This window comes from Cotesia typhae, unplaced genomic scaffold, assembly GCF_013202065.1.
Source record: "Cotesia typhae breed Kobodo isofemale line unplaced genomic scaffold, CoteBio_Ctyphae contig_48, whole genome shotgun sequence".
Taxonomy (NCBI): Eukaryota; Metazoa; Arthropoda; class Insecta; order Hymenoptera; family Braconidae; genus Cotesia; species Cotesia typhae.
The window spans coordinates 7,109,497-7,124,999 of NW_027423756.1; the positions used below are offsets into that span (position 1 = coordinate 7,109,497).

General features: G+C 32.6%; 2 protein-coding genes across 2 annotated transcripts in view; both read left to right on the forward strand.

The window, feature by feature from the left end:
• Positions 1 to 3,444: 3,444 nt before the first annotated feature.
• The window catches only part of LOC141529831 (uncharacterized), a 178,231-nt gene continuing 166,172 nt past the window's right edge, over positions 3,445 to 15,503 (forward strand). Inside the window, exon 1 of the mRNA XM_074246547.1 lies at positions 3,445 to 3,860. Coding sequence (XP_074102648.1) covers positions 3,673 to 3,860 — 188 coding nt within the window. The 5' untranslated portion in view covers positions 3,445 to 3,672. The remainder of the gene's footprint in view (positions 3,861 to 15,503) is intronic.
• Positions 4,398 to 15,503, forward strand: part of LOC141529336 (uncharacterized) — a 42,628-nt gene continuing 31,522 nt past the window's right edge. Inside the window, 2 exon segments of the mRNA XM_074245835.1 lie at positions 4,398 to 4,421; positions 4,483 to 4,608. Coding sequence (XP_074101936.1) covers positions 4,398 to 4,421; positions 4,483 to 4,608 — 150 coding nt within the window.

The following is a 15,503-nucleotide window of genomic DNA, read 5'->3' on the forward strand; positions in this document are numbered from 1 at the left end:
TAAATTTGTTAAATAAAGTCAGCCAACAAATGTGCCAGTAACAGGCTACCGCATAATTTGTTAAAAAAATAGAATCTATGTAGGCCAGAGAAGATTAAAATGTGTACAAAAGAAAAGCAATAGAACGTATTTTTTAATAACAGAAAAAGAAAGGGAGTATTATAAAAATCACCGCATACTTGTCTTTAATGAAAGATAAACTTAAACTCTTTGTCTTGCAAATACTTTTCATTCTTTAGAGAAACAGCTGAAGAAGATTTCCTACTTTTATCTTTATCTTTTTCCTTTTTCCTCCTTTTAATGAGAACTAAACTAAACTTACGACTGTATAGTTATTGATTCACCCCTTTTTTTCAATAGCAATACTATCGGCTGTAGAAATAAATTACAGGTAAGGTAAAAATTAAACATTTACTTTATTACTTATTAGTTATTGGTGGAAGAAAATGTATCGCACATGAAGTACAGTAGTGAAGCATTCCGCAGTGAAATTAAAATTAAACATCAGCTGGCTGAAGAAAAATATTTATCCGCGCTTATATATCATCCAATAAATATTTCAATTTTAAAAATAATTTTTACCTCTACTCTGGAAAAATTTTCTAGCAGCCGTACCGGTTTATATTTTATTTTTCATCATTATTAAGTTAAGATATGACATTTTCCTTTTTTCATTTAATACTTTATTTAAAGTTGGAGAAAAATCGACCGAGAGAAATTCACCTTCAAATCTTAGTATGGCTCTCTGCTCTACACTTTTATCTTCCTCTCTCATTTCCTCGATCTTTGGCTCTTGCTCTGTACTGAGGAAACGTAAGTATATTTGAAGCCCGAGAATCGGTGAATTATTTCTTGACTGAGACCTTCTCCTTTTCACGCGCCTGAACTCTCCTCAATCTCTTCGTCTCACTTTTTATTTGACATACATACATACGTCTATCTATATTTATATATACGATTTCGCTATATCCATATATATTCTATACATAAACCTTCATCTTGACATGATGCCGAGCATTTCATGAAATTCAAACTTGCCCGACATTTGCCATCATAAAATAATACTCTATCTCTTTCTTTCTATTTAACATTTTTTACTCAGTCAATTTTATCCGTTTTAATATTTAACTACCTGTAATGTTTCACCGAGATGTGTTGAAATTACAAGAAATTTTACCAAAAAATATCAACAAAATTGATGTATTCACACAAAAAATTACTTGATCAAAAAAATCATTTTCTTCAAAATTTCACTCTTGCTTTCAGATATTGAGTTTAAATTATTCCGAAGATTTAATCAAAAAAATAAAAATATCAGTTTTTTATATTCAATATTGATACACGTGTACTTTATTTTAAAACTTATGTATACTTTTGCCATTCGGCTATTTGCTTTGGCACTGAAATTGAATAAAAAAAAATAAAAAATTTTTCGTTCAAGAATTTTACCTCTCACCCAAAATTTGATCAACATGTAAAATTTCTCTTTCCTAAAATTTTTGAAGCAGACTTTCTATTATTTTCTCAAATCAAAAATATTTTTCTTCAATCAAGAGATTTTTTTCTTATAAGTATAATAATATAAATAAAACTCCTCCCTTTTCTCGTCTCCATTTAATTTTTTAGCCAGCAAATAAATATCCTCGGTGTTCTAAGAAGCCAGAGCCAATTAAAAACGAAATCCAAGATAATTAAACACACAAGTTAAAACCAAACAAAAAATATGTACAATAAACACGCTGTTAAGCTCTTTAGCTTACACCACATATATAACATTCTGTACCGCCTTACATTAATAACAATAATCATCATAAAAATGGATATGACGTGGCGTGAAATAAATAAAGTTTCAAATTTCGGTGACTGTTACATTAGACTGCCGCGTAGTTAACGCATGGCACAACTATAATACATAATATATAAGCAGTTAAAGAAAAAATTAAGTTAAGGTCTTTCACGCATTCTCAAGTTCATAACACGACCCATATGAGTCCCGTTTCGTTTTCTCTGAGGCATTACTCACGCATTCTTTGAGACTCAGATATTATATATGATCTACAGTATATATATTGCATAGATGTGTATGTTAAAGGACTTGTGTGCTATATAGTCGTATTGAAGAAGGATCGGAAGAAGAAGAAGAAGAAGAAGAAATGAACAAGTCAACCAAAAATAACTTTAAGTATTCTTTAAACCTATATCAAAATTTATTAGCCTCCGGCAAGCGGGCTCCATTTGCAGTTAAATGGACTCGACGAACGATATCCACACTAAAATCTGTTCATTATAATTTTTTATGAAGGAAGAAATAAAATTTAGAGGTGATTTTTTAAACTAAAAACAGAAATACCAGCTCGTTATCCGTTTGATTTAAACTTTACCTTTTGCCCTGATTTTTTTTGACTATTCTAAAGAATGTGAGAAAATCCGGCTTAGTACTCACTACTCGACGTCCTGAATTTTGTCATTTTTAGATATCCCCGTTTTACCAGTCGAATCATAGTTCCGTGTTTCTTCAAATTGATTGCCAATAATCAAATTTTCGAACGATGAATCGAGTAGATGCTCGACAGCTTCAATATACTAATTAAATTACAGGCCGTACTCTAGATATATCAAGCTAAAAGTTTCGCTGCCAGTTGCAGATATATATGTGTGTATAACCGTAACCCAATTACATTATTATATTTTCGTGTCAAGATCATCAGCTTCCGCCTGATCACCGTCAATACTATCATCTCCCATCCGTCGACTCTATCAATTAAATTGTTAGCTAACACTTTGTATGCCATTCGTTTGTCTACACATAATTAACAGCACCGGTACCTGCTGTCCATGAATATTTATCTGCTATCCAGTATCTGAGTCTCTAATTAGATTCTAATAAAAAAAAAAAATAATAAATAGACAATAAAATTACAGTATAAAAAATATTTAATTGATTTAATCCCAACGGAGTAAAATTCCCTCCGAGATAAATTTTATTTATATTATAAATGAAAAAAACTCGAGAGAGTAAATTCTTCATTTTTTTTTTGTATAAAAAAATAACAAAATAGTTATTATTCGCTTGAAAATTATAAAACGCATAATTACAGAGTCGTTTGATATAATACGTAAGTAGTAATATTTTTTAAAAATTGTATCAATATTTTTTTTAATTTCTACAAGTAGCACTTTTTAATAAATTCTCGCTATAATAATTTATTTGTCAATAATTCGTAAAAATTGCCATAAAAAGTTAATTTCAGTAAAAAAAACTTTGAATTAAAAATAACAGTACAAATAATAATAAATCAATTATTTTTTTTTCTTTTCAATAATATTTGCACATTTATGTTAATCGAAAATGATGTGATGCCTCGTGTTTCCATTTCATCAAGGCAAGGACAGCTACTTATTCCAGTTAGCGATTGTCTCAGTACCCAGTACTATTATTTACAGTATTAATGTCGTAGTGGTACACATTTTGCCCCAGAGCATCGAAATTCAATACTTGAAGTGAAGGAAGGGTAGATACTGATGAATAAGAGGTAGAAGGAAATTAAAGGAGACAAGTTGGTGTGAGTTGTCATCATGTGGTTGTGCATGGACGAAAATAATAAGAGTAACAATATACGTATATGTATACAATATGTAATGCGTGGATAGGATGTGGACGTTAATGTGGATATGGAGTGGGTGAAGAAGGACGTAAATAACGTCTCAGAGTGCTATGTCGAGTTTATATTACATATACACTACCTTGTTATTATAATAATTCCCTGTAACAATGATACATTAATGCAAGGCAACGCACTAATGCATCAGTATTCTCATGATTCTCCTGATGAAGGTGATGATGGGAACCAAGACACTTGGTACGCTCTATAATATTTTTATTTTCATTTAATTAATCCCACATAGAGATAACATGGATTTAATAACTCAATGACGGAATTTTATTAGGACTGTAATATTTTATACTAAATCTAATCTCTTAAAAATTAAAATTCTTAATATTTTATTCTACAATGCTGCAGTGAAAAAGTTTCCTTTGATAAATTTCCATCTCAAGTTACGTATGAGACAACAAATAATTTTTTACAATTTTGCCATTTTTTAATTTTTATCGATGTTTTTTTTTTTTTTAATTTCTTAAAAATATTTTGCATTCGATAAAAACTTGACTCAATAGTCAAATGTCAAAAAATCTCTTTAAATGAATAAAAAAATTTGATTTTCAATTTAAAATTTAGCACCTCAATCTTAACTCTTTTGTACAAAGAACGTTTAGCGACTATTCGCCATCTATTGGAGATTTATAACACTAATTTCTCGAAAAATTGAATATGGACATCTTAAGCCATATCATAAAATTCTTCACGTGCAACATAAAATCTGAATAAAAACTGAATATGTGTTATAACTCATCATCGCAAGTAATTTGTTCAAAAGCTAACACAAAAAGTATTTTACTAGTAAATTAATTTTATCTTCCAGCCTGATAATCCTGGAAGTATTTTTATTGCGGAGTTGGGATATAAAAGAGCACTTATGTCGAGTCTTTATCTGGTTGAAGAAATTCAAGCGTGTGCTGTAGATTTAGAGGGTCTGGTTGTGAATTGTGTATGTTGGATCTGGATCTCCTCATACTCATACTGATGCTCAATACAGCAGAACATTTTGGGCTTTGGGTCGAAGCGGGCACTCGAGGTGCAGTGGAGCTGACAAAAATAGTGTGGTGAATTGAGTGCGTATTATATAGACTATCAAAGACACATCAGCAATATACCACCAACTGTCATCTTGTAGGTCTTCTGTGAGAGAATTGTAAGGCCTCTATAACGTGCTCGTTGTTCACTGAGCTACAGCTTAACTCGTGCCAATATTGCTTATGTTGAGCCACGATAAATGTGCCCGGATAAATCCACACACACATAAACACACATGATAGATGATACATGTGTGTAATGTGTACATTGAAAATAGATTCGACATTATGATGTTATTCTACTTGTATCATTTCTCGTTCTCCTCTGGCTTATCCGAATCCGGTGGCACTTACCGTACAGGAAACCTTGTGACTCGCGAATCTTTCCATTGTACGGTTTCGTATAATCCGCTAATACATCGACAGCAATGTCGACATTTCTGGAAACGAGCTCAGAAGAGAATTTGCTCTGAGATTGTGCCAGGGTGTGCACTACTGCCTAATGTAACCTCTACGTTCGCTGTGTATTCAAAATCTTTCTTATTCGTCTCATCGTCTTCTTCTTCTTTCTATCTTATCTTTATCTCAGGCTTGTTATTATTCAAGCAAAGGGTTTTTTATTTTTCATTCCCAATCGGTTTTATTTAGCTTACATTATACCCGTGCAAGTTGCGGAAATCAGCCCTCGGAATCTTGGAAAATATTTGGTAACAAAATGCTGATGTCGAGTTTTTTCCTGATTATAATCTCAAGGGTTAGCATTTAAGATCTCCCGGATAGATTACTCGGGCCATTTCTAGTTCAACATTTTTTTTATTTTTCTACTTTTTATTGCGGCATCATCTCGTTTACTATTATTATGTCATTGAGCATAATAATATCACGGAAACGAGAAACGAGATGAGATATTATATACCCAGACTCAGATTCGGGTTTCTTATGAAATTTATTGTGATTTACAACCTGCGGTGATGTGACCTCAAATACAAAAGTCGTCGAAAAGGTGCTAGTGATGATACGATACTCAAGTGGTGTAGAAACTCAAACTCATTAGAAAAAAAGTAAGACTCAAAAGTATTAAGTTTTAAGCGGAAACTTTTGCTGCATAAAAATTTCATAAATCTACTGTTCGATAACATTTCTTTCGGTGTATGTATGCTTCATCCCAAACAGAAAAGACTGTCATGTTGCAAACAAACTTTTAAACTTTTCACTCTACCGATACATATTATATTTGGGTGGTTTGTCTAAAAACCAGATGTTATGCCTGAGCATTTCCAGACACTTGTATCTACTTCTATAAATATAAATACTATATGCGGATAGAAAAAAAGTATAACAGGGTTAAACACTATTGGTACAGTTTGCATACATCTAAAATTAAATAAAATTTTCCAGGTTTCTAAAAATAATAATACATCATATTTATTATCTACAAAGTAAATAAGCTTTGTCAATCATTAAGAAATTAAACCTTATCTACTTCAAAATCATACCATGACGCATCTTGAAACAAATAGCAATATTAAAATCAAAACTCGAATTGCCGGATCCCCGCACGTTTTTACAGTAACAGTAAGAGCAATCCTATCAAAGCAATGCTTTGATTTTAAAAAAGACAATTCCGAGCAGACAGGATAGAATATTTAATTGAGAAACCGTGGAGCCGTTGGTGTGCAATGAGCCAATAATCGGAATAGCCGGTTTAATTTTCTTGCTCGAAAGCGATCCAATCTGCATCTGCTTGGCCATTGCGATACGGTACCCTGCACTATCTGAAAGTATTCAATGTTCTTACCCAACCCCTTGAGCGATTCGATTATATTAAGACACGCCGATAAGAGCTCGAGAGAATCACCGAGAACAAGATCAACAGACTGCTGTCCATAACCTTATTCTGCAAACAATTATTCTGCCTTGCCGTTCGTTAATTGTGCTCATCAAATTTCTTTCTTTTATATTCAAAGAAAAAAAAATAAACTAAGTATCTTTAAAATTTAGACGAGGACCAGGACGGCGCTATTAACACATGTGTGTGGTGTGTACGTGAGATATTCAGTATTATCCATGTGCAATAACCTTCTAACAGGGCAATGCAGGATAATCGAGGAATTAAAGTTACAAGCGGTGATTTTCTCGAGTAGGTTCGAGGTGCCGCTCCGCACACGTCCTTGATTGTACGTAGGGAGATGTAACAACGCATACACACAAAGGCGGTAATGCAGCGAAGCAATCCATAGAATCGTTTCCACCGATTTCACGAGGTAATACGGGAAATTATAACTTCAATATTCTGACTCTTATTCCTGGGTTTAAAAAAGCTGTCTCTATCTTTGTCTTCATCCCGGGATAAGTACCGCTGGAACAGAATAGGAGTAGAACCACGCTGGACTATTATTCTCAAACTCGAGCCCGAAATAGACGCGTTATTCTCTTGCTCATCCTTTTGCCATTTTATCCTCGCTTTCTTATTATACTTTTATTTGTTATACTGCTCATGTCATCATCCCGTCATCATTTTGTTGATCCTTGTCCCAGTCCAGTTAAAAAAATGGTCGCTCATAAACATGCATGAGCGTAATATAAATACAAAGAGAAAATAAAAGACAATAAGAATTTTATGGAGGAAAAAATTATAGCGAGATTACTCGCCAAGTCCCGCTATTAGTGATGTATGTTAAACCCTCAGACGAATCACGATTATTAAGCGGGAGTCAGTGTGCATGAAATCCGGGTTTTAATTATTTCTTCATCCGCTACTTTTTTCGTTGATACGTCTGGAGCTTACTGGTGGAATTATTTTTTTATGTTAAAACTCGCGATAGGAATGAAATGCAAGAGAATAATGATGATAATACTCGAGAAAATTCGCGGAGCAAATATGGATTAATTGCGGGGGAGTGATTTTTCATTTAGATCTGATCTGCTTAGAATAACGTTGGTTCAGAGGAGTTTAACTTGTGATTATTATGAAATTTTCACCGGAATACTTCAATTGAAGCATTTTTTGTAAATATTGAAGTGTTGTAATACTGAAAATTTCAGTAAAAGTTAAAATTGAATTTTTAATGCAATAAAGTTGCCAAATGCCAGACACAATCACGAGCATTTTATTTTTTACAGTCCACAGTATAAAATAAAGTTTTTAAAGGCTAAATAAGTAACGAGCAAATGAAGGCAGTTACACTCGTTGAAAAGTGCTTTGAACCTTTCGATTAAAAGCACCTACGGCAGTACTCTGCATATACGATAATTGCAATTCGTTTTACACTTGATAGTTCACGTTCAGTTCATCATTTATGACTATGCATACATATATATGCATATACAGTGGACACCGAATGTGTCGTTGATGGCGAGAATCCCGGGAAACTGCAAAATAGGGAATGGAATAGTGCCGCGGATTTAAAAGCCGCGGTAATTAGTTCCTCTCGCGGGAGCTTCGGATATTAAATCTTCGACCCCGCGAGACTCGAACACTCACGAATTTATGGATATTAATGGCGTGAATGGGAGCGCTGTATTTGGAAATGTGGTCTGAGTGTAGTGTAGTGTATAGAGGGTGCTTTTGAGTATGGACATGTAGAATATAGAAGAAGAGACAGAAAAAGAGAGGCGGGTAGCAGGGTAACGTTGATCCCCCAGGACGGGGGTGGAATATAACATGTAAAAAGGGGTAGTAGAGTTTATATTCCTCCGCGGGACGTATGTTCTTGATAGGTGGGCAGCTTGTTAATAGGTTTTTAGAAATTGCTCGCGGGTTCGAGGTGCATCTAATAGTTTCGTTATAATAGGTTCGCTTTCATGAGTCTAGAGTCTACTAAAGCTTTATGAGTATGAGTGTAGACGTATAGATGTATAGTTAGCTAGCCGCATTAATATGTATGTATGTGATATGAAAAGTATATAGTCAAAGCAGTATTCATTCTGCACTGAAAGAAAGTCTGTTCTATACTCTACTGGACTATGAATCGCTGAATATGAGTAAAGCTCGATTGACGTCGGCATTTGAGACTACACAACACATGTGTATGAACAAGTAATTGATTTTAATTACAACGAGAAAATGGCATTGGGTTCATTGTATTCTTTTAAATAAAATATCTGTTGTTTTTTGCCAAGGATAGTTTTTAATAAAAATTACTTTTAAAATTGAACTTTTTTGGTTTTTCCATTCGATGCCCGTGAAAAAATTTTCTGATATGATCATTTATGCATAGTCGACCATCATATTGGATTTATGACGTCTTTTCAATGTCCAAATCCCCAGTGTTTGCTCACATCTATCGAAAGTAACTATTTTATATGTTAAATTTTGGCTATTTGACATTTTTTTTCTCAATCGTGCTTAAAAAAATTTTTATTGATAACTTGAATGTAAGATCTTGAAAGATTATAAAAAAAAATTTTTTGATGCTAAGAATTTATTAGAATTTTATTTATGAAAATTCTCGAAACAATAATTATAAAAATAAAATTATTTTTAAATCCAAATGATTTATATTTTTCGAAAACAAAATCCTCAGAAAGTGAGATATAAAATAATTTTTCCTCGAAATTTTTAAACAGTCTGTTGGAGTTAATCTCACTTACGCAATCACTTCTCTAAATATTTTATGTCTAAAAATTTTTTTTCCATTCTAGCCTCGAGCTAATTTGTAGCTAAAAATAAATTTTAGATTATTTTTAAATGTATATTTTTCTGATTAAAACTTAATTTAAATTCGGTGTATAGATCCAAACCTGAATAATTTATAGAATAGAGATTAGAAAAAAATCAAAAAGAAGATGACGATGAATATGAATATAATACAATAAGGTTATTACCGTGATAGTATTGTGGTATATTGAATCAGTTACTGGAGAGGTGTATTGAAAATTGAATGACAATGAGTTGCGGGACTGAGGGAAATAAACAGGTTCGATCGGATCTGGAATCTCGAATCTCGAATCTCAAATCTGATGGATAGGATGAATGTTTAGATAATCAGGATTTGTAGGAGTCGCAGGACCGAGTAAGAGTGTGTAGGAATCCTTGGGTAATAGGATTACGCTAACTCAGTGTAATCTGGGAGCGATGACCCGGTGCCCTAGGCTTTTGCCCTTCTCCAGGTACTGGAAGAGCTCAAGGTAATCGCCAAGCTACCAGACGATTGGAGCCTCTGCTCCGTAGATGGAGATGGTTACAGGAGAAGATCGTGTCTTATACTCTCGAGCGAGGAGCGAGCCCTCAGTATAAGATTTACTTCATTATTATTATTATTATTGTTATTATTATTATACGGGATAGTTGCTTTATGTTCCTTTCGGCTGATTTATGGTACATTATTGAAACCGTTGCTCTCAGATAAATTTTAAGATCCCATTTTGGTCACATTTACCTTATCTGTAATGTAATATAACATTTTTCGCTCAAATATTCATATTAACCTCTTATTTTTAAAATACGTTGTCATAAAATACTCTGATAGAATGATTTACTAACGAATAATCAGTCTTATTAATTGTTAATAAATACATTTTTAATATTCGAAAATTTGATAAATGTTTATTAACAATTAATGAATATTTATTATTAATTAAAAAATATTATTTATACAGTAAAAAATGTTTATTTGTTTAAACTGATATTATGAAAAGGAGAGATTTGATTATTTGTTTATTTGTTTGCATTGAATAAACTCCGAAACTACTGAACCGATTTGAAAAATTCTTTCACTGTTGGGCAGCTACACTATCCCCAAGTGACATGGACTATATTATATTTTCAAATTTTTTTAAATACCCCTGCAAAGCCGGGGCGGGCTGCTAGCATTTAATAAATGAATAAATTGTTTCCAAACAAATAAATTCATTAATAGTTAAAAAATTTTTTCATCAGTGTACTTTTTGGTATCTAAAATAACCCAATATATATTTGTTTAAACGCTTTTGATTTTTATTTCAATTTTATTTATTCAATATTATTAGTCAAGGAATAACTGGATAAGGTTGATGGATAATTCTAATAATAATAACCAGATTTTAAATTTAAAATACAATAACATATATGTTAAGATTTAAAATTTAAAGGTTACGGAGTTTAATAACATCAACTATAGATCTCTCTGAACATCGAAGAAGCTACGGAACGCCAGAAGAAACCGGTTTGCACCGTTGATCGGTGGCGGGTCATCTAGGTACACTTACAGGTACACACACGTGGTATTATATGGGGGATACGTAACGTGTGTGAGGAGTCGTTTCCGACTACATACGTGAATTCTCACTTACAAGCTCTACTCTAAGTATAAGAAAGTAAAAGATCCAGGGAGCAATGTACGAGTCATAATTACACTCTGAGTATCAAGATATGCTTTATTATTATTGTAATTATTATTATTATTATTTTCTTTCATTTAGTAGATACTTAACTTGATTGTCTTTTTTAAATCCTTCACTAAAATTTCTTTTTTGGATGTTTTCATGTGAGTACTTATTAAATTGGACGGATATTTTTGGTCCAAATGAATTATTTATAAGCTCAATGCAATGACATTTCATTTTATTTACGAAACTTCGTAAAGTGGAAATTAATTAGTTCATTATCCTTTGAATAAGAAAATATCGAAAAGCGACAACAATAAAAACGTCACATCAACTTTTTAATAAAGGATTTTAAATTTAAATTATTAAATAATATGAACTAGATAATAACAAAGAAAGAATTGATACGTGATAACTTTCTTTTTCTTAAAATCGATTCTGTCAAAAATTTCATTAAGTATTTTACAGTTATCCATAGAGAAACTAATTTTAGTTATTACTATTATTATTATTTTTTTTTTTATTACAATAACAATATTTATCCAGCAATATGAAACTGGTTAGTCGTGTCGTAGATATTAATTATAATCGTAATTACACAGTAAATTTTCCAAGCCTTAAACTTTCTATTAAAGTACGATACGTTAAATTAAGCTTACGCTCTTGGCATCTGTTTCAAGCACACAAATACCTTCTGCCTAGACTTTTAACGACTACCAACTACTAGAAGTGTACGACTGGATCTGGTGAATCGTACCGCGTATAGCATTGTGTTAAACAAAAAAACGTTATCTCCGTGGCATGAATATTTAGCTTGGAATGTTATTTCGAGTAAAAAAAAAATATTTATAAAAATAAAGGAAAAATATTAGCATTCGAAAGGAACGGGTGTGAGACTCGTACGTGCCGAATGTTTCTTTCAATAAATACCTTACTTATACTTATGCTTGCTGTGCATTTACATCGTACAATACGATACAAGAGAGCGCTACTATACTGACAGACCTCTGATGTATTCTGCATACAAGAGTTGAGAATTGTGAAGAACCCAGAAAATTTGTAATCTTAGAACGGCTTGGCGAGGCACGTCGCCAAACAAAGAAATCCTTCAACGGACTACCACGCGGTCTAAGCTTCCGGCGCGCGCCATATTTTATATCACATATATCTTTTTTATATTTATATTAGATATGTGTGTGTTAAATAAAATGATGTATAGGTCGACGTATGCGCTATTGGTTTTGGGTTGGGCACGCGGTCTGCAGATGTCGACGGACCCCAATTGAACCTACATACATTGGACCCGAATCTTTTTTGCTCGTGCCTTCATTTTTCTTCACGGTGCTAGATTATTATATATACATGTATGTAAGTATTCATGTACAGACATACACATATGTGTTTTTTTATCTTACTTTCATCATTGACATCGGATCCTCATTTTATTCCTTCGATGTGCCAGCTGAGACGCATGTCAAGAGGATAAAACCCGGGAAAGGGACGTTCTGCGATACACAGGCGCGTGGTCCATTGTATTCGATTGCTTTTTAAGTGCCATGAATAAAATATATTTTTGATTTTTTTTTTTTTTTTTTTTTTTTTTTTTCGTAATGGGTAAATGTAAAGAGACCAGAATATGAAAGTTATTTATTAATGTCCTGACGTTTTCTTTTTTTTTTATTGTCGAGAGAAAATATTGTAAAAATTTTTTTATTTCATTAAAAATTCCATTCAACTAAGCCTCATTATTCTTTGGTACTTTAAATTCAGTGATGAAAAATTAATAAGTAGTAAAATGGATGCAATTTTTGATAAATTGTTATTAATTTAACCACTAAAAAATAATCACAAATAAATTCTTACTGTTTTTATTACTTATGAAATTTGAATAAAAAAAAAAATGTCAGATTTTTTGAAGTAATTGAAATTATTTTAATTCATTAAATAAACCATTCTGGAATCTTATTTCTGTACTTAACAAAATTTCACCATCGATAACAGGTGAGACTGACTGACAGTTTATATTTAACGTTTTCCAGGTGCTGTTAATTTCTTAATTTCCATCTGTATTTTCTTACAAGCCATCTGAAGAATTTTACCAAAAATAAAACTGCTTAAAAAAATGTTTTACAAGCAAAAATTTCAGTCGAGGCGAGAAGAGTGTGTTCTCTTGCTCGAATATTTGGTAAGTGATTTTAATTACAAGAGCTACTCGTGATATTTCGAGAGCAGTTGAATTCTTCACATAATAATAATAATAGTAATGGTAATGATAATAATTATTATACTCATAAAACAGCGATTTCTTTATTTAACTATATAATTTCATATTTAATGTTCTCAACTAAAATATTACTGTCATATACTTAGCATTGTTATAAATTAAAATCTAATTAAACTCGAGAGAATGAATAAATTTATTAATTTAATAAAATAAATTTAGCTTTTGTATTTAAATAAATTGTGCAGTCATGATAATCTACAGTTTCAATAAATAACCAAATGTGTTTTGATTATTTTCCTCTGGGAGAATTGATTGTCACAGTAAATGCGTCCGTCTATATGTTTCTCCACCATAGACCATACCCCCGCCTGTTTCTACATCTATGTGTAAATATGCATGCATATAGAAACCGTGGTGGTATGAAATACAGTATAAAACGCGACACTGCTTTTAATACCAGGGAGACATAAATATCGGGTCTCTAATTGGCCAGATAAGCACGCATGCACGTGCTGCACGCATTATTCCTGTGGTCATACCATCGAATTTGTAATTATGCTTTTAATTGAAAACGTGGCGACCTGGCATGAAGTCTATTTAGCCGCTCCACAAGTGAAGTCGCCAGGTCATTGATGAACATTATGCTTCATTCCATTAGAATGTCAGAATATGTCTCCATTATTGATTCCTATTTTTTGTTTTATTTTCAGGAAATTTCATGCTTGCAGAGATTTTCTTAAAAGAAAGAATATCGATTGCCCTCTGATTGATTATTTATTAATATCTAATATTAGTTTTAGCGTCAAAATTTTTATGGTTTTTCCCTCAGAATTTGGTAATTGTTTAATTTTTATGCAGAAAAAAAATCAAAAATTTGAAACTTTTTTTTTCATTATTCTATTTTGCAAGTATATATTTTTTACTTCACTTAATTAAAAGCTTCAAATGTTCTATAATGAAATAAAAAAAATTTATTTTCAACTTATGTTTTAAATTATTCTTCTAATTATGAATAAAAAAAATATATATGAGAAAGAGAAACTCAGCCAGAATTTTTTCTATGGTAGAAAAAGAAACTAAACAAAAAAATTTTCATATTAACCGTTGGTAACTCAGAAATACTTTTTTCAGCAGTTTTATATTTATTTTAGTCTGCGAGATTACTTCAAACAGACAAAAATTCTGTATATTAAATTTCATAGTCCATTATTATCAGTTTTTTGCGTATCCATTGAACTTAACTCTCTCCCTGTATGAAGTACATATGTATTATTTGAAATCACAAAGGTAATAATAATAAGGGTTAAGGTTAAGATTAGATTTAGATTTCTCTTGGCTTTGTTTCCTATAATACAATCAGAACAAAATAAAAGATCAGCGATATAAAAGTAGAATAAAGCGTATAGCAGTAGAATATAATAAAGGAGCAATGTGTGCACACTTGTAAGGCGCCATTAACCCTCACGGGTGTTCTCACGGGTCGTTAATATGGTTCGCGAATAATGTTTATGCTGGGCGATGCTGTTTAAAACCTCACGGAAGGAAAGAAAATGCCGAGGAGCTAAATGCGAGGGGATCGCGAGCACACTTGCATATTTTATATATATAATATACCCAACGCACCCACACACCTACTCACACTTATATTTAAGCACAAAGGCTAAAATTCGTGCTAGCCACTGCGGTATATTATATCCGCGAGTCTCCCGGAATTCCTCCGTCGAATCTGGCGCAGGCAGACGCACTAAATTCTCCATATATATATATATATATAACGTCGTTATCACTCTTTCTCTCTCTCTCTCTCTCTCTCTCTCTCTCTCTCTCTCTCTCTCTCTCTCTCTCTCTCTCTCTCTCTCTCTCTCTCTCTCTCTCTCTCTCTCTCTCTCTCTCTCTCTCTCTCTCTCTCTCTCTCTCTCTCTCTCTCTCTCTCTCTCTCTCTCTCTCTCTCTCTCTCTCTCTCTCTCTCTCTCTCTCTCTCTCTCTCTCTCTCTCTCTCTCTCTCTCTCTCTCTCTCTCTCTCTCTCTCTCTCTCTCTCTCTCTCTCTCTCTCTCTCTCTCTCTCTCTCTCTCTCTCTCTCTCTCTCTCTCTCTCTCTCTCTCTCTCTCTCTCTCTCTCTCTCTCTCTCTCTCTCTCTCTCTCTCTCTCTCTCTCTCTCTCTCTCTCTCTCTCTCTCTCTCTCTCTCTCTCTCTCTCTCTCTCTCTCTCTCTCTCTCTCTCTCTCTGTTGCAGACTTTTATCTCTTATACCCTTATACACATTTTAAGTTTGCCAAGAAT